The sequence below is a fragment of the Girardinichthys multiradiatus genome, chromosome 2 (genome assembly GCF_021462225.1).
Source record: "Girardinichthys multiradiatus isolate DD_20200921_A chromosome 2, DD_fGirMul_XY1, whole genome shotgun sequence".
NCBI classification, from domain to species: domain Eukaryota; kingdom Metazoa; phylum Chordata; class Actinopteri; order Cyprinodontiformes; family Goodeidae; genus Girardinichthys; species Girardinichthys multiradiatus.
The window spans coordinates 33,463,769-33,489,826 of record NC_061795.1 but is presented as its reverse complement, the minus strand read 5'-3'; the positions used below and the strand labels follow the sequence as shown (position 1 = coordinate 33,489,826).

Sequence of the window (26,058 nt, the reverse complement as noted above, 5' to 3'; positions counted from 1 at the left end):
TCCTATATCTGGGTTCCAGGAATTTATTTTGAACATTGCATCTGTTTTGTTGATGTTGTCCCTTAACTTAACTTTATTTCCTGTTTCTGTATCACACTTCACACAGTACACACACTTCAGAGGTTTAGTTTGCACTCTGTGTTGTTTCCCTGTGATCCATTGTGATTGTTTGATCAAAGAAAGCTTTGATTGATATGACTTGTAGGAACATGGTATCATAAAACCAGGATCCCCATGGATCTTAGCCACATACACTACCGGTTTCTTCTTTCTCATTTAATGGTTTTCTTTATGTTTCTGACTAGTTACATTGTACATAGATTCTCACTGAAGGCATCAAAGCTGTGAATGAACACAATGAATTATGTAACAAACGAAAAATTGTAAAAGAATGCTAAATATGTTTTATATTTCAAATTCCTTAAAGTAGCCGCCCTTTATTGTGATGATTGAAATATTAAACTTTGGACGTCTCCAATGAACCTCTGGGAAGTTCTTTCAAGACTCTCTGGAAAACCATTTCAGGTGAGCACCTCATGAAGCTCATGGAGAGAATACCAAGAGAGCAAAGCAGTCATCAAATCAAAGGGTGGCTATTTTGTAAAAATATAAAATATAAAAATGTTTACATTTATTTCACACATTTTGCTTACTACATAATCCCATGTGTGTTCATTCATAGTTTTGTTGCCTTTGGTGAGAATCTACAATGTAAATAATTATATAAACAAAAAGACCCAATAAGTGAGAAAGTGTATCTAAAACGCTTGATCGGTAGTGTATCTTGAAAACATGGGATTTTAACTAGTAGCACAAGGGTGTCAAAACACTGAAAAATTGCATCCCAATAAAGCAGAAACAATGGAACCTTTTGATAATAAACCCAACACTGTGCTGCAACTCACCATTTGGATTTTAAACTGAGCATAATGCTTTATATGTAAATGTTGGCTTCGGTCTCACCGTCAATAACCAAACAATTAGTAATTTTATAATGTCTTTTTTAAGTTTCCATGACTTCACAAAGGGACCAAAAATGTTCATCATCCACATAAACATTACCCAGTAATCCAGAGTCTTAAAGCATTTTGTGTTTTTCTCCATAAACAATCTCAACAATTTACAGTAATGCAGTTTTTTTTACACTGAATGTGTTCATGTGCAAATCAAGCCTAGAAAGTTCAAATTTACAGCACAATTTCTTTGTTCTACAGTGACAGCAAGAGCATTTTCTACATTCTTTTATGAGTGAAATGCTCAATGTTTTTAACCGGATCTCCATGTAGAAAACAATGAAAAAAGGAAGCTCAACATAAATCTTTTCCAATTACAGTGTTGCACTCTGTAAATAATTAAGCTGGTTTAAACAGTGGTTTAAACGATGGTGAAGTTAAAGCAGATGGTGATTTAAGACCTGCTCGAACAAGCAAAGAGGTAAAACGGTGCAGCCATTCACCAACAGCAGATATACACTGGAAAACCCATAGAGACTGACACCATTAACACTGTGGACTACTGAAGTCTCATCATTACATTCCTTCAGGTTTTTTCATGTTGCATAGCTGACACAAGACATCTCAAAAACTCTTCACATGGATTAACATAAACTGCAATCAGCACAGCCTGCAGGAGAAGAAGAGATTGGTCTGGAAGTGGATAAATGTTTCTCATGTATCTTCAGCATGGATCTGGTTACGATGGTTTGCACTGTACTAAATCGACAGTTTTTATTAACATAGGTTAAATATTAATTTAGTTTAGGTGTCTTTTCTATGACTGATACATTCTGTTTTTGCCAGTGGCTCTCTAATACAAAACAATGTCCAATGTTAGCGTTTTTAATTATCTGTACATTTTATTACTTCACAGGTAAGCAAAGTGCTGTGCAAAAGCCATCCCTCATTTCTTTATATTTTGCTTCTAAGGAGCCAGACAGGGCCAGCCAGAGGTACAAGCAAACTTTGCAACTGCTGTTCAAGTTCCCCCAAGGGTATTACGTAGTTTACGAATGCACCAGTTTGATGCATGCTAAGCAGACAAGCAGTCATCTGACTCTTCCTGGAGGATATAAGTCTTTTTATGAATTAAACACAAAGTGCATCCCCTTTATGGACCATAACTGATGAGGGTTCATAGTTTTGATGCTTTTAATGAACAGTAATATTTTTTGGTATTTGAGACACAATCAAAGCTCATCGAGTGAAAATTGTCTGATTCTGATCTCTGGCCAACATTTCCATAGCATCAGTGATCTGATGCTATAAAAAAACATTCATAATAATAAAGTTATAGTAACACAGTTATATTCTAATGCTGATTTCTCGACATATTTCATTTCCTGCACACTAATTATTTGTCAGTAGATCAATGAGTGATAACCTCTTGTCCTGTGGTTGATTGTGAACTAAACATTCGATTTCCCCCCTCCTCCCCAACTCTCAACAGTCTTTATATTTGCGATGGCCTTAGCTGGAAATGGGCCCCTCAAACCAAACTCTGATAAGGGTATCAGACAACCTTGGGCCAGTCCTAGAGCCAAAAAGGCTCCAAGACTACAGGGAAGATGCTTGCCATTTTGCATCATCTCTGGTTCTTAATTTACAGTTTTTGTTGTTTTATATCTGAAATTTGAGACATTTGGTAGAGGCTTTAAAAATCTTTTGTGAGACCAATAAAAAATACCAGCAGGATCAGAGTTGTTTTGCTTTGATCACTGGCCTTATGCAGAAAATATACAGTACAATTAAATTACCCATGCATTTTTTGTTTGTCCATAGTGGTACAAATACTAAACTGATATGCAATGCTTAGGTGCATGTTACAACATTATGTATGTTCCACTGAATAGAGGTAGAAAGGGATGGAATAGTGTAAGCAGCTTATCTAATTTACTTCTTGTACAAAAAATACTGAAGTTAAAACCATCTGACAGACATAAAATATTGCTGCAGGAATAAAAATGTTGTTCTCAAAAAGCTGCAAGCTGAAAACCTAACATGAAACCCTTCGCTGTATGTAGTTCTTTTAGGCCAAAACTGTCTTCTGTTCTTCCCTTTCATAGTGCACAAACATTGTCAGAATGGACTGAGCAGAAACATGTGAAAAAGCAGCCAAAGTCCTAAAGAAGAAAACCCAATGAATTGCTGATCAAGATCACTTTAACATGTCACAAGAATGCCTGGCTCCCTAGAAACAAAATATTGAGAAATTAGAGATGGTGTGAAACTTTTGCACAGTACTGGTACTGGAGGCTAAAAATGGTTGTGTTCAGGTGCTTATGATGCTGCATCTCCTGTTGTTTCCCTTGATCTGTTCCACAGAAGGGAAAACAGGAAACCTTCAATTTTATCCGAGTGTCCTGGAAGTTCTGTAATTGTAATCGGCATGCCGTCTCACTGGTACCTATCCTGGTAGTCCCCATTACCATAGTGTTCTTCCTCCCCCTCCATGGTGACCCCTCTCTTCTTTTTCCAGCCCTGTTTTTAACCGTATGAATTGTCCGTTGTTCCGTAGCTCTTTTTGCAAGCCAGGGCGCCGTCGTTGGCAAGCTCCGACTCCTCCGCCAGCTCGTCCTCGCCAATAATGCCGCATTTATCCTCGCTCAGGCTCTCTGGGTTGGCCCAATCCTGCTGCTCCCCTGATGCAAAGATAGCATAGAAGATGACCCCTGTGTAATGCACCATGGAGGCAATAATGAAGACATGCTGCCACTCCAGGCGAGTCTGTGGGAAGACGGAAGCAGCAGTTTACTGATCACTAAGTGATGAAACACTGATCATTCTACAAATCCACCATCTTACTACACTTGCACTAATCATAATACATTTTACAGTAAGTTCAATAATAGATAGACGCTTTGGATAGTTGGGAAGATACACACAGCAATATAGTTCATATTAATATTTTCTGTAGTTCATAAAAATTTTATTGAGGTAGTACAAAAAATCCCAATGACTGGACGTTTCTCTAAATATATATCTATTGCCCACTATTTGAGAGAGTCTGTACTTTCAAAGGTTTTTAATGATCTTTAATTAATCACAGACAAACGAGATTCTTCAGTTTTAGGTCTTGTAGATCTCGGAGCAGCTTTTGATACGGTGGACTACAACAGTTTTATCCTTTGACTGGAGCATTGTGTTGGGATAACTGGGACTGCGCTAACTGCTGTTAGGTTTCCATCTCTTGTAACAGGTATGTTGTTGCTTTTTTTGCACAAATATACGTACATGCACATTTTGTACATTTTTAAAATGTTCCTTCTTAGTTGCACGTTTCTTTACATCTGAGTATGCTATTTTGAAGCTTACTCAGACTGCACCATATTTTTTTCTGAACCTGTAATTTTGCCCTTACTGTACTGTTTTTATATTTTATTAGTTTGTTTTTTTTTTTTTTTAAGATTTGTGTTTGTAGCACTAGTGGCCTTTATTTCGTAATTTTTTGAAGTAGGCAGACACGAAATCGAGTGAAGAGAGGGGAAGACATGCAGCATAGGTTGCCACGGCCAAGACTCGAACCAGGCCACAGTCATGCTCCACACCCCATTGTTATATTTTTACCCTTGTGTGAATCTGCTTGCTTTGACTTACCTGTCACTTTGCTGCTGGTTCACCTCAACTCCTTCACTGAAGGGACAATGAAGGCTATTTCTATTCTATTTTATTCAGTGGTTTATCTCTACCATCACTGTTGACTGAGGTGTTTATATTCCACATACAGATCCACAGATCCACGTGTTGCATAAATCCTGGTATGTTTGTTTTTACATGTGTCCCAATTTTAGATGGTGGAGATTTAATCTGCATTAGTGGATTTAGCACTAAACTGTTTTCCCTAACAATGGTTTTCAGATGTTCAGAGCACATACAGTGATTTAAACTACTGAAATGTGTAAAACAGCATAAATAAGTTCCCTTTTTTAATTGAAGCTATCCAGTTTTGTCTTTTTTTTTTGGTTTTGTTATTTGTGTTTGGTGATTTCCCCTTCTTGAACCATCACCTTAACGCGTTGGAGGGGTTTGAGTGCTCAAATGATTCTAGAGACTATGTTGTCTGGGGCCTAAATGCCCCTGGTAGGGTCTCCCATGGCAAACAGGCTCTAGGTGATGGGTCAGACAAAGAATGGTTCAAGAACCCCTCATGCAGAACAAAATATCGAGGCACGTGACGTCGTCCGGTACGGCGGAGCCAGGGTCCCACCCTGGAGCCAGGCCTGGGGTCGGGACTCGTCGGAGAGCGCCTGGTGGCCGGGTTGCTCCTCGCGGGACCCGGCCGGGCCAAGTCCGAACGAGAGACGCGAGGCCATCCCCCAGTGGGCCCACCACCTGCAGGGGGAACCGTGAGGGACCGGTGCAAAGAGGATTGGGTGGCGGACGAAGGTGGAGACCTCAGCGGCCCGATCCCCGGATGCTTAGGCTGGTTCTAGGGACGTGGAATGTCACCTCGCTGGGGGGGAAGGAGCCTGAGCTTGTGCGGGAGGTCGAGAGATATCGACTAGAAATAGTTGGGTTCGCCTCCACGCACAGCGTGGGCTCTGGAACCCATCTCCTCGAGAGGGGCTGGACTCTCTTCTACTCTGGAGTGGCCCACGGGGAGAGGCGGCGGGCTGGTGTGGGTTTGCTTGTTGACCCCCAGCTCAGCCGTCTCGTGTTGGGGTTTACCCCAGTGGATGAGAGGGTCGTATCCCTGCGCCTTCGGGTTGGGGAGAGGTCTCTGACTATCATTTCAGCCTACGGGCCGAGTGGTAGTGCAGAGTACCCTGGATAGTGCCCCTCCCGGGGACTCCATTATTCTGCTGGGGGACTTCAACGCCCACGTGGGGAACGACAGTGACACCTGGAGAGGCGTGATCGGGAGGAATGGCCTCCCCGATCTGAATCCGAGTGGTCTTTTGTTATTGGACTTCTGTGCTAGTCACGGATTGTCCATAACGAACACCATGTTCAAACATAAGGGTGTCCATCAGTGCACTTGCCACCAGGCCTCCCTAGGCAGGAGGTCGATGATCGACTTTGTTGTCGTATCATCAGACCTTCGGCCGCATATTTTGGACACTCGGGTGAAGAGAGGGGCTGAGCTGTCCACTGATCATCACCTGGTGGTGAGTTGGATCCGCTGGAGGAGGAGAAAGCCGGACAGACTTGGCAGGCCCAAGCGCATAGTGAGGGTCTGCTGGGAACGCCTGGCGGAGCCCTCGGCCAGGGATGTATTCAACTCCCACCAGAGCTTCGACCACATCCCGGGGGATGTTGGAGACATAGAGTCCGAGTGGACCATGTTCTCCGCATCTATTGTCGATGCTGCTGCCCATAGCTGCGGCCGTAAGGTCTGCGGTGCCTGTCGTGGCGGCAATCCCAGAACCCGGTGGTGGACACCGGCAGTAAGGGATGCTGTTAAGCTGAAGAAGGAGTCCTATCGGCTGTGGTTGGCTTGTGGGACTCCTGAGGCGGCTGACGGGTACCGTGAGGCCAAGCGTGCTGTGGCCTGGGCTGTGGCAGAGGCAAAAACGCGGGCCTGGGAAGAGTTCGGTGAGGCCATGGAGAAGGACTACCGGTTGGCCTCGAAGCGATTCTGGCAAACCGTCCGGCGCCTCAGGAGGGGAAAGCAGTGCTTTGCCAACACTGTTTATAGTGGGGGCGGGGGACTGCTGACCTCGACTGAGGACATTATCGGGCGGTGGAAGGAGTACTTCGAGGATCTCCTCAATCCTGCCATCACGCATTCCGTGGTGGAAACAGAGGCTGGGGACTCGGGGTTGGACTCTTTCATCACCCAGGCTGAAGTCACCGAGGTGGTTAAAAAGCTCCGCGGTGGCAAGGCTTCGGGGTGGATGAGATCCGCCCTGAGTACCTCAAGTCTCTGGATGTTGTAGGGCTGTCATGGTTGACACGCCTCTTCAACATTGCGTGGCGGTCGGGGACAGTGCCTCTGGACTGGCAGACTGGGGTGGTGGTCCCCCTTTATAAGAAGGGGGACCGGAGGGTGTGTTCCAACTACAGGGGGATCACACTCCTCAGCCTCCCTGGTAAGGCCTACGCCAGGGTATTGGAGAGGAGAGTCCGACCGATAGTCGAACCTCGGCTTCAGGAGGAACAGTGTGGTTTTCGTCCCAGCCGTGGAACACTGGACCAGCTCTATACCCTCTACAGGGTGCTCGAGGGTTCATGGGAGTTTGCCCAACCGGTTCACATGTGTTTTGTGGACCTGGAGAAGGCATTCGACTGTGTCCCTCGTGATGCCCTGTGGGGGTTGCTCCAGGAGTATGGAATCGGGGGCCCTTTATTAGGGGGCATTCGGTCCATGTATGAGCAGAGCAAGAGTTTGGTCTGCATTGCCGGCACTAAGTCGGACCTGTTCCCAGTGCATGTTGGACTCTGGCAGGGCTGCCCTTTGTCGCCGGTCCTGTTCATAACTTTTATGGACAGGATTTCTAGATGCAGCCAAGGGCCGGAGGGGGTCTGCTTTGGGGACCAGTGGATTTCGTCTCTTCTTTTTGCAGATGACGTGGTCCTGCTGGCCCCCTCTAGCCAAGAACTACAGCATGCACTGTGGCGGTTCGCAGCCAAGTGTGAAGCGGCTGGGATGAAGATCAGCTCCTCCAAGTCCGAGGCCATGGTACTCGACCGGAAAAGGGTGGCTTGTCCTCTTCAGGTTGGAGGGGAGTTCCTGCCTCAAGTGGAGGAGTTTAAGTATCTCGGGGTCTTGTTCACGAGTGAGGGAAGAATGGAGCGGGAGATCGACAGACGGATCGGTGCGGCTGCCACAGTAATGGTGTCGCTGTGCCGGTCCATTGTGGTGAAGAGAGAGCTGAGCTGAAAAGCAAAGCTCTCAATTTACTGGTCGGTCTACGTTCCTACCCTCACCTATGGCCATGAACTTTGGGTCATGACCGAAAGAACGAGATCCCGGATACAAGCGGCTGAAATGAGCTTCCTCCGTAGGGTGGCCGGGCACTCCCTTAGAGATAGGGTGAGGAGCTCGGCCATCCGGGAGGGGCTCGGAGTAGAGCCGCTGCTCCTCCACATCGAGAGGAGCCAGTTGAGGTGGCTCGGGCATCTATACCGGATGCCTCCTGGACGCCTTCCTCGGGAGGTGTTCCAGGCAAGTCCCACCGGGAGGAAGCCCAGGGGACGGCCCAGGACACGCTGGAGGGACTATGTCTCTCGGCTGGCCTGGGAACGCCTTGGGCTCCCCCTGGAAGAACTGGAGGAGGTGTCTGGAGAGAGGGACGTCTGGGCGTCTCTGCTGAGTCTGCTGCCCCCGCGACCCGGTCCTGGATAAGCGGAAGACGACGAACGAACGAACGATTTCTGCTGAATATTTGAATTATTTGAAGACAATTAGAGTTTCCTTCACACAAGTTTAGTTGAGGAGCTTATGTAATTTAATTAAAATGATCTGTTATCACTCACACTGACATACATAACATGGTTGAAAATGAATGCAAAAATAAAGGTTCAGGAAAAATAAACAATGCTGTGACAGAATTCTTCTTTTGTTTTTGCTTTTTGTCAGATTATAAAACAAATTCAAAATCAGACAAAATAATCATGCTTAATACAATAGCCATGTTTAAAATAAGTATTTTATTTATCCATAGGAGAAAAAAAAACAGCCTGGTGCAATGTTTTGTTAAATCATCAATTAACGTATTGTATTCTTTGGAAATGTGAGTTCATTTTCACAAGTAATATCCAGGCCTGATTACTGTCAGACTTGTAGAAAGAAGACATCACTTAAATAGAACCTGTCTGATAACATGAAGAAGGCTATAGGATTTCTAACAGCAATGCATCTTTCCATGGTCCAACAAAATTCAAGAATATGTAAGAAACAAAGTCATGACATTTATCTGGAAAATATTATAAAGCCATTTCTAAGACTTTATCCACTAATGGAAAAAACATGAAAACGTTGTGAACCTTGCCAGGGGTGGCCGTCCTACTAATAGTTACCCCAACAGCGCATCAATGGCTAATCGAGGAAGAACAATTAGCCAAAAAGATCTTAATGATCCCTGAGATTTTCTGCAAAATATTCTTTGCACTGATGACACAAAAGTGGAACTTTTTAGAAGGTGTTTGTCCTGTTACGTCTTATGTAAAACTAACACAACATTTCAGAAAAAGAACATCACACTAAGAGTCAAACAGTGTTGGTAGAGTTATGATTTGTGGCTCTATTGCTGCTTGAGGACAGTCTGAACCATAAATTCTGCTCTCTACTGCAAAATCCTGAATCACCTTTTAAAAACTGTTTTTGTATCCTCTTTCTCTGATATTAACATTTATTTGACTAACATTTAAGTGTGACAAAAACAGAAGAAATCTGTAAGGGAGCAAATACTTTTCCACAGCACATCATTGTCTGAAGATTGTTTACCTTGTTTTTAGTCAAAGCTCCGACAATAAGGGGGCACACCATTCCAGACAGCGTTCCGACTCCGTTGGAAATGCCCATCAGGATACTGGCATAGCGAGGAGCAATATCCAAATGATTGACATTAAAACCTAATAAAAAGGCACAGTGTACACATATTTAGTATGAAATTAACACAATGGTGTGAAAATTATTAGGTCCACATCCAGATTAAATTTTGTTGACTGTGGTCTGGGACTTGGTGGCAACAGCCAACAACACTCTGCACTGCAACAAAAGGAAGTAGATGGATCCTTTGACTAAGAGCAGAAGAAAAGCTAAAATGCAAAATCTGTTTAAAACATTTTTTTGAGTCAAGCTTGAGGATTGTTGTACCTGAAATAGCAAATCCACTGAAGCCTACAGCCAGCACAAGGAAGGAAATGGCAACTCCTCGAGTGTGAGAAAATCCAACAACCAACAGAAGAGTGGCCTCCATACCAAATCCTGAGATAAAATATATGTACTGGGATTATTAACAATCAGGTTAATCAAAGAATAGTATTGATAAACTTTCAAATCAACTACTGACCATAAAAAAAAAGTTATTAATGTTTTCTTTTGGATAATTTGGATTCTTTAAAAGTAGGTATTTATTAGAGTTGCAATTCAAAATGAGAACTTTCCTGTAAATCTTAGCATGGTCGTCACTGGTTTCTTTTTCATCAGTAACATTTGAGAAATTGTTACACACACCAGCGTACCTCCACAGTTCATGAGTTTCCTCACATTTGTTGTTGACATAATTTTTTTGCTTCGCAAGAAATCCGCCAGTTGTCCTCCGATAGGGACGATGATTGTCATCACCATGTGGGGGACGGCGGACAGGAACCCCACCTGTACGCAGTACAGGTAGCACATTAAATAACTAATACCTGTGATGGTAGCATGTGATTTTAACAGATCCAAAGATTCATAAACCATTTATATGTTTAATTAAACAATACTAGGGGCTGAGACTGACACATTTCTTGCATTCTAAAAGGAATCTATTCATTTTAAAATGGATGCTAGCAACATTTGTCAAAGTCAGAGGCTCAACTCGCTGCTAAACAGGGTAATTAAAAATGATTTAGAACACAAATAAAGAGAAACTTAATTTTTCAGTCAGAAGACAGAAAAGGAGGGCAATGAGCTGGAGAGATAAATTTTATTTAGAGTAAATTTTATCACTATTTTCAAATTTTGAGGTTTACAGACTATAATGACTTTGAACGATTTGCGATACTGCGATACTGACCAATTGTCAGTGCTTGGGGAAGCTGGAGGGGCTTACGGCAGTACTAGCCGCTGCTGGCTCAGGACAGTAACTGCAGAACGATTGGTGATTTCGTGTGTAGTCGGTAAAGTCTCCAATAACACAGAAAAAAATCACTAGAGGGGTCTGAAAACACGTTATAAATATATATATATATAAAATATAAAATATATATAAATATAGCAACAAAGTTGTTAAGTTGGCAACAGTGATCGTAAGCACACCTCAAGCAACTAATGAAGCCTATTCAATTGGTTGCATCAGATGAGCCTGAGACCACACCTGATTTGCAATTGTGTCCCCTTATAAACATTTTAGGTCAGGGGATCAATTTTGGTACTTCAGTAGTAAGAAAGCACCCCCCCACCACCCCCAAGTGAGGATAAGGGAGTATAGACAATGGATGGATGGATGGATGGATGGATGGATGGATGGATGGATGGATGGATCTGCACTATGCTGACTTTTGCAAATAAACCAAATTTGCAAAGGGGTTTAACAACTTCTTGATGTAACTGTAGAACAACTTTTTACTCTCGAAACTGGACCGAAAACTCTGTCTATAAAGCTAACCTTGCTGATGGGGAAGCCAAACACTTCCTCAAAGTACGCTGGTTGGCTGATGAGGAGCAGGTAGAAGGTCCAGCTGCGGCAGAAGTTCGCCACAATGATTGCATAGACTGGCATGGAGGTAAAGAAACGACGCCATGGAGTCTTGAATTTCTGTTGGAGGGCAAACTGTGTGTCAGTGTGTCCAAAAGAAAATATAGCCTGGAATTCAAAGTTTGTTAAATATGCATACCTCTGTAACACCCAGTTGGTTGACTGTTTCCCCAATGGCAGCCTCAATGTACATCTTCTCCTCCTCCGTGATTGTGGGATGTTGAGCAGGACTTCCATAAGCCAGCAGGAGCCATAGGATATACCACATGATCCCAAATACCCCTTTAAATGAGACAAGAGCAGAATGCATTTACTTGTCCCCTGTGGTTATCTTTGCTGCAAAACCTTTTATAAAAGTATGAATGAGCGAGTGTAGGACAAATTAATTAAACCAAGCACAGGTCCTCTCTGGATCACATGAATTTCTGTTATTAAAAATAGTTCCAGCATGAGTCACAGAGGTAGGGCAGGAAAATGTTAATTTATATCAATAAATCATAAGATCATATCGAGGTGAAATCAGAGTGGGTTTTTATTAAAACACCTTGGCCAAGATACGAATTTCATGCAACTGTTAATCATTTTGATCAAACCTAGAAGCATTTTAGATAAAAACTAGGTGCAATACCACACAGAGTACAACTAACAGGGAGCAACGTGTTGCACACAGATTATGAAAAGGAACTTATATGAAATTAAACTGTTTATATTAATTCTACTAAACAGACCTCTTGTATTGAGGTTATTAAAATTAGCAACCAAACAATACACGGGCCTGATAATGAGCCAGGTTAGTAATGTTTGGTATTAATAAATTACCTAAAAAATAGATACAGGGCAGAGAAAAAACACACACTGGACACAGTAGATGGCCGCTCCCACTAAGCCAGGTTCTGCTGGAGGTTTATTCCTGTTAAAAGCCGCCCCTCCCTCCCACTGATGATGATGATTCATTGTTCAGTATGAGGGATTGCTGCAAAGCTAATGACTAGGTGCATTTAACTGTCCAATGTTACCACATTTGTTCAGAAGGAGGGATTGCTGCAAAGTCAGTGACTTAATCCAATTGGCAGGTTTCCCTTAAAAAACCTTTTACCAATTGGCATAATAAACCAAACTTGACTGCATTGCAATATAGATAAACTAATTTATATCAAATCCATACTTGTATTGGGATTCTATGGGATAGACAACACAAAGATGTCCACAACTGTGAAGTGGAAGGGAAAGGAGTCAGCATGTGGAGCATCTGCAGTGCATACATTTTAAGTCTTGCCACTGATTCTCAATTCTTCATTTGATTATCATTCTCGCACATGAATATGCTTCAATCTAAACCATTCTATTGTAGCTCTGGCTGCATGTTTAGAGTTGTTGACCTGCTTGTAGTTGAACTTCTGTCCCAGTTTCAAGCCTGTTGAGGCCTCTGACCGTTTTTTTGTTTTCCAGGATTGCTCTGTATTTAGTTCAATTTCCCCATAAACTCCAAGGAGTTTCCTTATTCCTCCTAAAGAAAACCCATTCCCAAAGCATGATGCAGCCACCACTATGTATGACCATGGGCTGGTGTATTTAGCGTGATGTGCTATGTTGGTTTTCCGCCACATATACTCTTCACTGGTTCCTAGACAATATCCCTTAATTGAAAATGTGTCTATAATATTTTTTTAATCAGAGACAAGAAGTCTAGTTTCTTTACTAGTTTTCCTATGATTTAAATTGTGTGAAGGAAGTTGGTTGTGGAGTTTTGTTTCTGTTGTGTTGTGACTCACCATAAATATAGAAGACTGATGACCAGCCGACAAACTGCACCAGGACTCCAGCTAAAGGCATAGCGATCACTGCTCCAGCGTAGGATCCTGATGACATCAAGCATCACTGTCAGTTACCACATCTTAGTAATAGAGCCATCATGAAACATGTTTTCCTTTGGTTATTTTCTTTCTTTCCGCTGGATTAAAACAGCTAAAATCCAGTGACTGCATTCAATACAACTCACCAACAAAGTAGAGTTAAAATGTGTCTTAATGACTATAAAAAAATCAAAGACATGCATTAGAGTCATTGAGCAAACACTGTCAAAATGAGCCATTACCACCACCATTACTGAGAGGGTGTTTTAGCCTGTTTTCTACAGTCTGACACCTTCATGAGGAGGGCTGATTTCTATAGAGCAGCGAATGCTGAGTGAGCTTTTGGACAGTAAGCAATGCGACACTTCATTTAGGTGAATGGACAGAGAAGCTCCTTCAGATTACACAGGTGAGCTGTGTTCATTTACAGACAATGTCAAGAGGGTTTTGATGCACGGGTTGTCATGGTACCAATTTAAAGTGCTGTTATTTAAATTTCAACAGAGGCAGCAAGGGTCAGCATCTGCAAAGCAAAGCAGGCTTGCTCCTGTCCATTTACTTGCCATCCTCGCTGTGACTTGTGAGAAGGTTGTGTAAAAAGCTGTGTCGATCAGTGACAAAGGTCAGAGCTGCTGCTTGTTAGATTAAAGAAAGGAGAGGTGACTCACCGCAGAATGATGTGGTTGCCAGTCGACTACGTTCGAGAGGTGGCGCCCACTTGGACCACATCCCGTGACAGGCTGGGTAGGTGACCCCCTAAAATAAATAAGGTGCAGGATGACAAAGATCAAAGACTCACTTGGGGCGGCTTTAGAGGGTTAGACTGACATTTTGGGAAAAGTAAAAGTATTTGGTAGATGATTATCCTTTCTACACACATAAAGAAAACAGCAGCCAGAAGGTTTTACATGTAATTTGCTCATGCAGATTCTCTAAAGATTACCAATGAACAGGTTTTTTTGCAGAAAAAAAAAAAGACAAAGATAATATGTGGTGTTTTTAAATGTAATTATGTGCCAGTGTTACTTTAATTGAAATATGCATTTTCTTTGTCAGGATTTCATTGCTTCAGAAGTTGAATTTAAGCTAGTACATTTACATCAACAGATGACCATAAACTGACAGTCTGTGTCCACATCAGACAAAGCTCCCGCTAGATGACTTAGCCCCTCATCCTATCTCTAAGGTTGAGTCCAGCCATCCTATAAAGAAAGCTAATCTTGGCCACTGATTTTCAGGATGTTGCTGTTTGGTTCATTATCCATATCTCATGACCATAGGTGACATAAGAATGTATGCGGACCAGCAAATTCACAGTTTGCTTTTTGGCTCAGCTCATTCTTCACCACAACAGGCCAGAGCACCCACATTACTGCAGATGAAGCCACAATCCATCTGTCCACCTCCTATTCAGTCCTACTAACACTCACTAACAAGACACCGATATGCTAAACTTCACCACCTAATTCAGAGACTGTCCCCCAACCCAGAGAAACAAAAGCCACATTGCTCTTCCTGCATCCGAGGTTTGACAGTCAGTAGTAGCCTCCTCTCTAACACACTAGAGTACGCTTTCCCAGAGAGGCTAAGAAGTGTGATCCCACAGTGCAGCCATCTACCAAGAAATATTAGAGCACTTTATGTTTCCCACTACCTATGAACATTATGGAGATGCTCATTTCATTTTCCAGCAGAACTTGGAACCTACCCACAGTGCTAAACATACTAATACCTGGTTTAGTGACCATGGTATCACTGTGCTTGACTGGCCAAACTGGCCTGAGCAAAACCTCACTGACAATCTATGGATTAATAGTGGATTAATAAGGGGAAGATGAGGCATCAGACCCAAAGATGCAGACCAGTTGAAGGGAGTCATTAAAGCAACCTGGGCTTTCTTAACACCTCAGCAGATCCAAAGGGTTGATCACTAACATGCCATGACACATTTAAATAAAAACTGATTGTCTCTGAGCTCAGTCATTTAGTATTGGAGTCTAAACCTGACCATTCAGTAACAGCGTACCAAAAGCACTGCAGAAAACTAGTATTCAAGTCTTCTGGCTAAATATGCTTAAATCTCCAAGTTTTGTTATAGTTTATGTGTCAGCATCCAGTACCGTGTAAATACTGTATATAGTTAGCAATCCTCATACATTGTGCACCTAAAATTAGAAAACCAAACATCCATCACCAACACATATGAGGAGTGAAAATGTGCCACACATGAAATCTCAGCATATTTCTTTTAGATCCAAATTCATGCTTAATCAGTGCTATTATTAGGTTAGTAGATCATGATCTGCCGTATCATTAATCTAAAAATGATTTGCTTATTTTCCCAGTGTATCAGTCTATTATTCCCTTACCTCCACTAACCCTTGTAAGATGCGTACAAACAGGACGCAGCCATAGTGCACCCTTGCAGCTGATGGGATGAACATGTTCAGCACTGATGTTAGAAAAATGGCAGCCCCAAACACCCTGTGAAAACAAATAAGGGTTTATATTGAACTTGCACAACTAGACCTCAACTGAATAACTTATGTGATTCAATAATAATGCTTTTTGGGAAATACACCTCCACTGAACCTTTGCCTGAACTTTAGAAATAACATAAAACTGTGGAACAAAAAATAAATGACTAAAAAATGAAGAGGATATATATTAGTAAAACTAAATCAGCTAGAAGTGCTGCTGTCATAATCTGCCTGTGTTTGGGGTTTTGAGTTTTACTTCTGTCTACTGTCTCTGCAATGTCATGTTCTGCATTTGCTTTATTTCAGTTCATTCCTGTTTATTAGGTTCATTCTTCTTTTAGGTGTTTGTTACTTCCTTGGATTCCTATGTTAGATGTTTTAGTTTGTATTTTCTTGTAGATCTGTTTTCTAACTGTTTATGTTCTTTTAGTTAGTCTCATTGTTTACTTATTTCTGTTCACTTAGATGTTTCTGTTACCTCCCTGGACTCCCTGCTCATTAGTGTTAATTAGCCTCCCTCCTTCTGTTGCCTTCAGTCTCTCCCTTCCATCAGCTGCTCCTGATTTCCTATTGATTAGCTCCCTACTTTCATTGGTCCATTGATGTATTACAAAAATTCCCAATGTCTAGTCAGAAAATATAAACTGCTGATTTTGTCTTGGGACTTTATATTAAAGTAGTCTGTTTTGTCAGAGTGTTTACAACATTTATACTGCGTCTAATAACTAAACACTATCATCATTACTTAAACAGGTTCTGTATCTGTTCCTTTTATGGAGGAAAGAACGTTTTGATCTAAAGCTGTTGAGGAAATAAACTTCTCAAGCGCTGTTCTACATTTGGTGGCGCGCAAGCAGATGTATTTGAGAGACTGCCGTCGCCACCTGGGGCCCCAGAGAGGTCTGGCTAACGAAGCTAAACTACCAGACCTGTGCCAGAGTGCCTGGCCCACAGCCAGACGTTGTTCCGTGTCTCAACTGAAATGTCAATATGAAAACACGCATTTGTGGACATTCCAACTGCATATTGCAACCTAAAATAATTAAGGCGTGTGACAAAATTATAAATTAGTTCCACTTAAAAAAATGCATAGATAATAAATACCAAAAAGGTTCTCAAGCCCCTCTGTCATAACAGTGGTGATACCCATACTTTAAGAATTATTGGGCTATCAGATTAATGAGTTAGTTTAAAATAAGCTAATCGGTTATAAGAAACTCTTAACTGAACTCCCCAGTGTTGGGGTGATTTATGTATAGCTAATGGGTTAATGCACTAATTTAACCAAAACCAATAGTAGTTTGGCTAATTTAGGATAAACTAGCAAGGAATGAGCTATGTTGAGATAAACTAATGGGTAATTGGGCTAATTTCAGATAGTAGGCTATTGTGCATATTTAAGCTAAGCCAATTGGTAATGGGCTACTTTCAGATAGGCTAAAATCTTACTAAAATAGATAATTGAAAAGTACATTTATTTCTGTAATTACATTAAAAAGTGAAACATATTTTTTGGCCATGTGATGGATTGGCGACCTGTCCAGGGTGTACCCCACCTCCCGCCCATAGAGTGCTGGAGATAGGAACCAGCTTCCCCGTGACCCACTATGGAAGAAGCTGTAGAAAATGACTGACTGACATTTTTTTTTATTTATTACATAAATATGGTATATATAGACAAATTATTTTTTAACATAAATGTTATGATGATTTTATTCTCCACACAAAGCCACAAAATGTGATTGCTAAAGAGGTGAGCAATTTTATATTAATGGAAAGTTGAGTGGAAGGAAAAGTCTGGTGAAAATTGGGTCTTGGGAGAGCCGTGAAGCAAACCCCAATCAAGAGTTTTGGGCGTATTTACAAGGCATAGGTTGCAGCTGGAGTCAGCGCTTCCGGAGCCACCACACACAGACGTTTCCAGGAGATGGGCTTCAACTGTCTTTTGCTACAAACGGCCTTTGCTTGACAACTGTGTAGCCAGTAAGTCAGAAGTCTTCCCTAGGATTGTGCAGGCCATAATATTGCCATAACATTTCAGTATTTAAAATCCTTTCGTTTTGTTGGTCTAATAAGGTAAACAGATTTTTGTGTTTTCATTAGCGGTAAGCCATAGTCAGCTAAGTTAACAGAAATAGATGCTCGAAATTTAGCACTCTGCACATCATAGATGTATGTTACGTTATTTCTGGAATAAATTCATGTTTCAGAGCTTTTCTAATTTATTTAGATACACCTGTATTTATGATATTGCCCAAATCTTTCTGTGGATGGTGAAAGCATGACAAACATTATGACGTGTCTGAAAGCTGCACTAGAATAATATTGCACCACATATCTGAATCTATGACTGTCAAAGTGTCTCAGTCAACCTTATAATCTGACATATCTCACGCCTCTGTCATTCACCGAGTGAGCTAAAAAGACATCCCATTCAACCCACCAGTTTCTGCTTCATCACCAGTGTGCCGCTACGCTCCTGTACACCTAACATCCCCTTTCTCCTTTTTTGCAAAGCAGCATGTAAGTGACACTTGTAATATTCCAGCAGCTGCTGTTTCAGAAGGAAATCAGAAGCAGGATCTTTCATTATTAACTCTGTCACTGGCGTGTCCTTTTTTTCCTGTGAGGCTTTTATTACAGGATTGCTATCTGCTCCATCGATAATGCTCACCACACCAAACAGCTTTATCCCTTTAAACTGCATGAGCAGAAGAGGAGCTTTCCCTAACTCTAAGGCTCTAATGTATTCAGTTAATACTTACTATTTGCTAACATCCAGGGTTGCAACCAGTTTATCCTTCTGAAGAAATTCAACATTTGCATATACTCTACTGCTAAAACTATAGTTCCTAGAGCTAAAATCCGCATCACATAATACAGAGTCACTGACAGCACCAAACCTGTTGGCAGACAGCTTGTTGGAGATAAACCCGCCTGGGATCTGAGTGACGATGTAGCCCCAAAAGAAGGATCCATGGATCAGACCCACAGTCTCCGGGTCCCAGTTAAACTGAGCTTTCTGCAAAGGAATTAAGAAATTAATAAGACAGAAATGTCAGTGTTACAGGAAATAAAATGCAAAGCTCCTCCATTAATTATCACATTTTTGTAATTACCCCTTTACAGATAAATATTTATGATGAGACAACGTGTATATTGGCTTTTTTCATGTTATGACTGATCCCAAGTCAGTAGCAACATATTGAAAGCCAATATAAATTTTAAACCCCTTTGTTTTCATAATTAACTTTATGTGAATTCAAGATAACCCTATACAAGGTACAAAATGTCTGACTTTAAAGTATAGAAAATAATGTATGCCCTGCAATGTTACTAAAATGTACAGGTGCATCTCATAACTAGGAATATCATTGATCATTATTAGCATTATATCTGTTAAGATGACTAGACCTTACAGCTAATGAAAACACAAAATTAGGTTTCTTCTGAAAAATTCTAATGTGGCCATTTTAGACTGTACATAATCATTGGCTAGGCTAATTCAGACCATCTACAAAAAGAGTACATAAGGTCGCCACATAAGGTCAATGCTAAAGCAGCAAGGATAACCATAGACTTAAGAGGATTGTGAAGCAAAGTCCATTCAAAAGTTTCCAGCTAAAGTTAGTGTTTGAAGAGTCACTACACAGAGATGGATCCAGGACGCAACTGAGACATTACTTGTGCTAAGCCATTACCAAAAAGGACTGGATGCTCCTGCTTTCAGATGTCAGATATAATGTTGCCATTTCATTTGCATATCGAGGTCCCAGAGTCTTAAAGAAGTGAGGAGAGGCACTCAACCTAAGCTCTTTTAGGTCTAGTGTGAAGTTTCCAGAGTTTGTGGTCCCAAACTCTGGAAAGGTACAAAAAGTACAGCCATGTTATCTGCTGGTGTCGGCCAGCTGTGGTCCAATATCAGCTTAGCGGCCAATGAGGAAATGTTAGAGCCTTTAATGTTGACTTCTGCTGACGAGCATTGTCAAGACGTTGATTTTATGCGCACAATCACCCACAACAGTTCTGGTGCTTTTATGGAGGTGGAGGGCCCTGCTTGATGCTCAGAATAGGGAGACTGTCGTGAAGCGACATCTTTGGTTTTGTTGTGGTCTTGTGTTTTCATTTAGTTTGGGTTTTGTCTAAGTTCTTTTAGTTGTTTATTTTCTATTATTTGTTATGGTTTTCTTATGAAAATTATTATATTTGTTGTATTCTAGTTCCCTTGTCTGTCTTGTAGTTTCTAGTTTAGTTTCCCTTTTAGTATATGTGTGTTTATTTATGTTTAAATGTTTGTTCACCTGCGCTCTTTGTTTACTAGTTTATTTTCTCTGTTCCACCTCATCCTGGTTCCCTTTCTGTGGTTTAGGTTTTATTTACGGTCAAGGTTTCATTATGGGTTCTTTGTTAATTATTAGGTTTTGGTGTTTCTTCTATTCCCTCTATTTTCTCGGTTTACTTTAGTTAATGATTATTCTAGGTTCTTATGTCTTTTTTGGTTTATTATCTTCGTCCATAGTTTTGCTTAGTTCTGTTTTCTTGAGCTTTGTTATTTATAGTTTTGTTTTTATAGTCAGGTTCTTTTGGTTATGTTCTTATCTAGCTTCCCTCATATTTCGTTTTGTTTTTAGCCTTGTCACCTTAGCAGCTATTCACATTCCCTCAGTTCTCTACTACCTGGTCCACACCTGAATTCCATCTCATCTGATTACCTGCCTCAGTTTCTCATTGGTCCATACTCCACTTCGCTCTGTTCATATGCTCTCTGTTTTTGTTTGTTCCTCGCTGGGTCCTTCCGTTCTCCACCCATGTCTGTGTGCTTTTTGTACCATGTTCCTGCTAAGCCAATTTTTTAAGTTGTGGACTTTTCGTCTTTGTTAAGTACCTGCAATGTTTTGCTTCGTTTTGGAAGAACCTTGGGAATAAAGCTGAAGACTCCTAGCTCCTAGCTCTTGTCTGCACGTTGGTCACTCTAAACCACAGAACGCGACAGAGACTAGGTTTAGTGCTTTGTGCAGAACTTGTCTGAATTTTATCATGCTCCAGAATCTCATTTGACCTCCTGCTTTTTGATTGGTTTGTTGCAAGCAGAAGGACGGCCACACCCAGGGTGCCATTCATATAAGAAGCGTTCTAAATATAGAGGTTTCATGTTTGGAATTGAATTACTGGAATAAAATAATTTTCACTGATAATCTAATTCTTTGAGATGTTACTTTACATTACACGGACCCTACTCAATGCGGTTTGACATACACATCTTTCATAGGTTTCAACTTTTTCATGATATAATTTACTGAGACCTGTATGTCTTAAGACCTTTAAAGCCAAATAGTAAAACAAAAAAGTATGCAGGGGGCTGGTCCCTGTCTACCTGAATCACTCGAGTCCCATTGATATAGACGGTGTTGTTGTTCACCATCTCCACAATAGCCACACCCAGATTGCATCGGATGCCAAAAGAGATGCAAAAGCCCAGGCCGCTCAGGATAGCGATGATGTAGCGCTTCGGCAGACCACCGCAGCTGCAGTCCAGCAGGGGGGCAGGAAGTGGTGCTGATGCCACTGGACGGCCATCCTCTGTCAGTTCTATGTTGTCTTCATCCTCAACATTACTGCCATCTATTTTCCTAAAGAGTAAAAAGGAATAGTTTTTTGTTCATCTTACTGCATGTTCATGTGACAAGTATTTATATGAAAACATGTTGACAAAAGCAGCAGACAAACAGATGTGGAGGTGAAAGATAAGCATAAAGATCAATGATATGCTGTCATCTGGTATCACTCCCAGCTGGTCCAGGATCTGATATTTAGGTAAGAAATTAGGACAATTACAGTTGTTTAAAAAGCATGGACTGTTTTTTTCTGCCAGGACTGAAAAAGGGTTTTTCTAACATATCATCATCATCATAGACTGAGAACAAATAAAGAAATATTACTACTATTATCAAAATATATATCAATATTAGTAGTAGTAGCGGAAATAGTAGTGGTGGTAGTAATTATATTAGGTTTTATGTTTAGATTTATTATTCTATTCTTAAGTCTTGGATATTATTGTAATTAGATCTTGTATAAATGAGATGCACACCCCCACACTAAACATACATATATATATATATATATATGTATATATATATATATGCTTCTACTTTAATAATTTCACTGTATGTATTTTCTTCATGGCTATTCCATCGTTGTTGTCTTGTACATATCACCACCCTACCACCCCCACTTTATCTCCTTAAGTGATGACAGTCTTCTAAAAATATATTTAAGCTTCTCCACTGCTCTCACATCCTTCTGTTAAAAATTAATTTGTTGTAAAATATGTATTACTGTCTTAAAATAAAATGTGATTACATAACTGGTATTGCTCAGCAAACACTAGAATCAAATAATTATTTATCACCAGGATCTCTTATGGCAGAAGATGTTATGTGTTCACCTGCAAAGTTGATCCTCACCTGCACCCTTTATGCAGCTTAAGACATACGTAAGGCTTCATTTTAACACTTTTCCATACAAGTGAACACTCTCACCTCTGCAGCTTTCCTAAAGAGTCCCCCATTGTGTTCTTCACCTCCTCCTTCCCAGGTTTTAGCACCTGCTTTTTTAAACCTGCAAAATCAAAGGGCATATTTCTGTTTGTTCCCTTTCCTCGTTATTTCAAAAGAGAATCGTAGTAGCTCAAACGTTCTTATAAAGAAAACAAACAAAATATCCACTAGATGCCGTTTGTCATCCTCCCTCGGTTTGTACCACTTGGGATTGACACCTTCAGTGCTAAAGGTCCCACAGTGGTGACAAGGACTTTTCCAACTTTAAGATCCGTGCAGAAGAGGAAAGGGGATGAGCGTGATGTTACAAGTGTACCTCACTGTCCTAAATGTCACAGAATCAGAACTTTATGTGTCCTTAAAAAATCCATCAAAAAGTGGTTTTGAACCAAAAAGAAGCAAATGAAGGTGTGGAATCCAGATTTTAGTCCCAAGACATTGTGGTTCCGTTCTTCTCTGCAGCTGAAGAGAATAGGTTGCCCAGATCTCTTCTCATCTCATTACTCATTCATTCCTGGAGAGGAGGGGGAAGGTGTAACTGGTTATCCCCAAACCCAGCCCTTGCTTTCACACATCATCCTCTTCATCAGCTCTCCAACTCCACCCCATCCATCCAGCTTGATTCATTTGATAGCTGCCCTGAAGACGAGCAAATGAAATATGCATAAGTCTGAAATGCTGAGGAGAGACAGTGGTAGGAGGACACCTGTGAAGCAAAATGGGTGAGGGTGAAACCTAAGACGGAGGCTTCAAAAATCCAAGACAGTCCCTCTGTGTATGTCATCTTTTATTGTTATATGCTTCTATTATTTTCTGTTTATGATTAAATGATGGGGTCCATTACAGTCTGCATGAAGCTGTGAATTTTACACAAACACACCTGAGACTGAAAGACTAATAGACAATAAAAGACAAATGTGACATATTTGCATCCATGCATGGAGAATATTCCCAATTGCAGATCATTCAACAAAAAGCCTTTAAAGCAACATTGAAACCGAGATTTTAAAATTTTATCAGGAGACTGGATTATGTTCTCTGAGCCTGAAAATTTGTGATTTCCCAAAATGTTCTGTTTCGCAGTAACTGTTGGTACTTCAGCTATTAATGCTCACCACAAACAAATTGCAAACTGGCTCCTGAGTGAAAGCTTTTCTAGTAAACAGGGTTTTATTCCGTAAAGCATAACAGCCTCTTTTACTAAAACATACATGAACCCATTTGACATTCTTCATCAGTCTTTTTAAAGTTAATATTATAATCATCTTTAAATTTTGAATCAAATAATCTATAATACATACAATGCATGGTGTAAACCCCATTTAGATCACATCAAAGCAAAACTACACTTCTAGATTGACAACCACAGTTTAGGTCATTAACAGGATTGAAGGAGAAATGCTTGATGAGCCAAAGGATGTGTCTGCCATCTAGTGTGTGAAAAGAAGAAGTCATTGAAGTGTCAATTATCAAACTCAGGTTCAGAAACCAACAAAAAATTGTGTAATTTATGACATTTGACTGCTGCAGTCAGTACTCTCAAGGTAAAATCTGCTGGTTATTAAAATTTTGTACTGAAACAGTTGTATTGGCATTTTTAATATCATCTGCTTCCCACTCTCCTCATACGTACATCTGGCCAGAACCACTGACTTGGACACAGGAAGGTTTAAATAAATAGCCGTAATAACTTCATTAAATAAGCCATTTAAAACAGGAAGTAAATAGAACAGAATTGCAGCACTTGAAATACCATAACAAAGCTGCAAAACAAACATGAGTTCCATCAGCTCCCTTCAACAGGAAGAGATCTCCAGCAGAAACTCAGTATGAGTAGCCATCTGCTGCAACAAACCGAAGGTTCACAGGAGTTAATGGCAGCAGTGGTTCCATAAGTGGCTTGATTTATAAGAGAAACACAGCTAAACAAATAAACACTAAATCAGTTGTACTATCCATGAAATTAAAAGAACCGTATCTAGTCAGCTACAGCAGTAACTTCATGAATGGCTTTTCTGAGAAAAAGGAGTGGTAAAACAAACAATGGCAGAGTCAAGATAGACAGGGAACATAGCTACTGGCAGCAACAGCTTGGTTAAAGGCCATTTCCAAGAACAAAACACAATTAAATACAGAAACTTTGGGCCAGGTGTAGATTCAATGGAATAATAAAACAGTGAAAGAACAAAATGTTAATGCTAGCAATAACTGCAAATAAATATAGAATAAATAAATGAAGAGTAGCAGGAGAAAGTTGCACAGTGAGGAAAAGTAGTCAGTACGTCCTCCCGCAGCCAAAGCCTAAAGGAACATAAGTACAAAGACAGCTTACAATTTCCTAGGCCACTCGAACTACAAGCTTTATCATAATGGAAAGTTTTTAATCTAGTCTTAAAAATAGCCAGAGACATGGCCCTCCAAACTAGGATAGGTTCTACAGGACAGATGCCTCATAACTAAGAGATCTTCTTCCTTCTTTTAGAAACTCTGGGAACCACCAGTAAACCTGCATTCTGAGAGCAAACTGCTCTGTTGAGAACATAAAGAGACAGCGAAGCAACTGGTGCATTGGGCCCCAGCGTGGAGGACTCTGACACTGGAGAACAGAAGGAGCTGGCGAGGAGGTGTGGAAACTAACAGGGAGGTTTGATGGGTGATATGAGAAGTAATGGCCCTTTTCATTGGTACTTTGCATGACTCTTCTTGGCTCTACTCAGTTTTTGAGGTTTTCCATTTGACACAGCGGTGGCGCAAGGAGTAAACTGTGCGACTCAGAGGCCTTTGTCATGATGTAGGGTTGTTTGGTTTTTGGTTTCAGGGTTTTTCCTTATGTTTTTCACTGTTCAAGTTTTGAATCATGTTTCTGTTTATTTTCCTGGTCATGCTTTTGTTTTGTCGTCTTGTTCATGTGTTGTCAAGTTTGGTTTTTCGGATCTGGTTATGCTTTAGCTTCACGTTTTGTTAGTTTGTTTATTAGAGTCTCTGTTTTTGCCGCAGCCACATTTTGTTCTGTCAATTAAGTTTATTCGGCTCACCTGTCCAAGTTAATCTATCCCCTTGCTCCAACCTGGTTTTCACGCTATATATTCACACCTGTTCAGTTAGTCATCGCGGAAACATCTTTCACTCTCATGCTTGAACAAGTTTGATGTTCAAGTCTTATTTTTTGATCATGCCATGCCTGTCTTGCCAGCCCGTTTGTTTTGTTCCTGCCTCCTGCTGAGTGAGTTTTTCTAATTAAACCTTTTCTTCACTTACCATCACGCTGCCTACTCGTCTGCATTCTGAGGTCCAATATCAAGTTAACCATGAGTAAACTGTGACAGCCTTAGCCCCTTGAGGCAGGCTGTTGCGGGTTCAAATCCTGGCCCACTGACATTTAATACATGCCTTTCCTGTCTCTTCACACTCTTGGCATTCTGTTGATGAGCTTCAAGAGGTAGTCACCTGAAATGGTTTTCACTTCCCAGGTGTGCCCTGTCAGGTTTAATAAGTGGGATTTCAAGCCTTATAAATGGGGTTGGGACCATCAGTTGTGTTGTGCAGGAGGTGGATACAGTACACAGCTGATAGTCCTACTGAATAGACTGTTAGAATTTGTATTATGGCAAGAAAAAAGCAGCTAAGTAAAGAAAAACGAGTGGCCATCATTACTTTAAGAAATGAAGGTCAGTCAGTCCGAACAATTGGGAAAACTTTGAAAGTGTCCCCAAGTGCAGTCGCAAAAACCATCAAGCGCTACAAAGAAACTGGCTCACATGAGGACCGCCCCAGGAAAGGAAGACCAAGAGTCACCTCTGCTGCGGAAGATAAGTTAATCCGAG

At 41.0% G+C, this 26,058-nt stretch overlaps 1 protein-coding gene across 1 annotated transcript; it reads right to left on the bottom strand.

Annotated features, from left to right (window-relative positions):
- Positions 1-901: 901 nt before the first annotated feature.
- Positions 902-24,728, bottom strand: slc17a8 (solute carrier family 17 member 8). The gene is made up of 12 exons (XM_047383339.1): positions 22,217-24,728; positions 21,049-21,304; positions 18,578-18,696; positions 15,564-15,678; positions 13,863-13,950; positions 13,114-13,200; positions 11,481-11,623; positions 11,252-11,401; positions 10,125-10,257; positions 9,757-9,867; positions 9,385-9,512; positions 902-3,722 (listed from the first exon to the last, which is right to left on the bottom strand). Exons 1-12 carry the CDS (start codon positions 22,312-22,314, stop codon positions 3,483-3,485), a joined length of 1,668 nt encoding a protein of 555 aa, XP_047239295.1. The 5' UTR covers positions 22,315-24,728; the 3' UTR covers positions 902-3,482.
- Between the last annotated feature and the right edge of the window lie 1,330 nt (positions 24,729-26,058).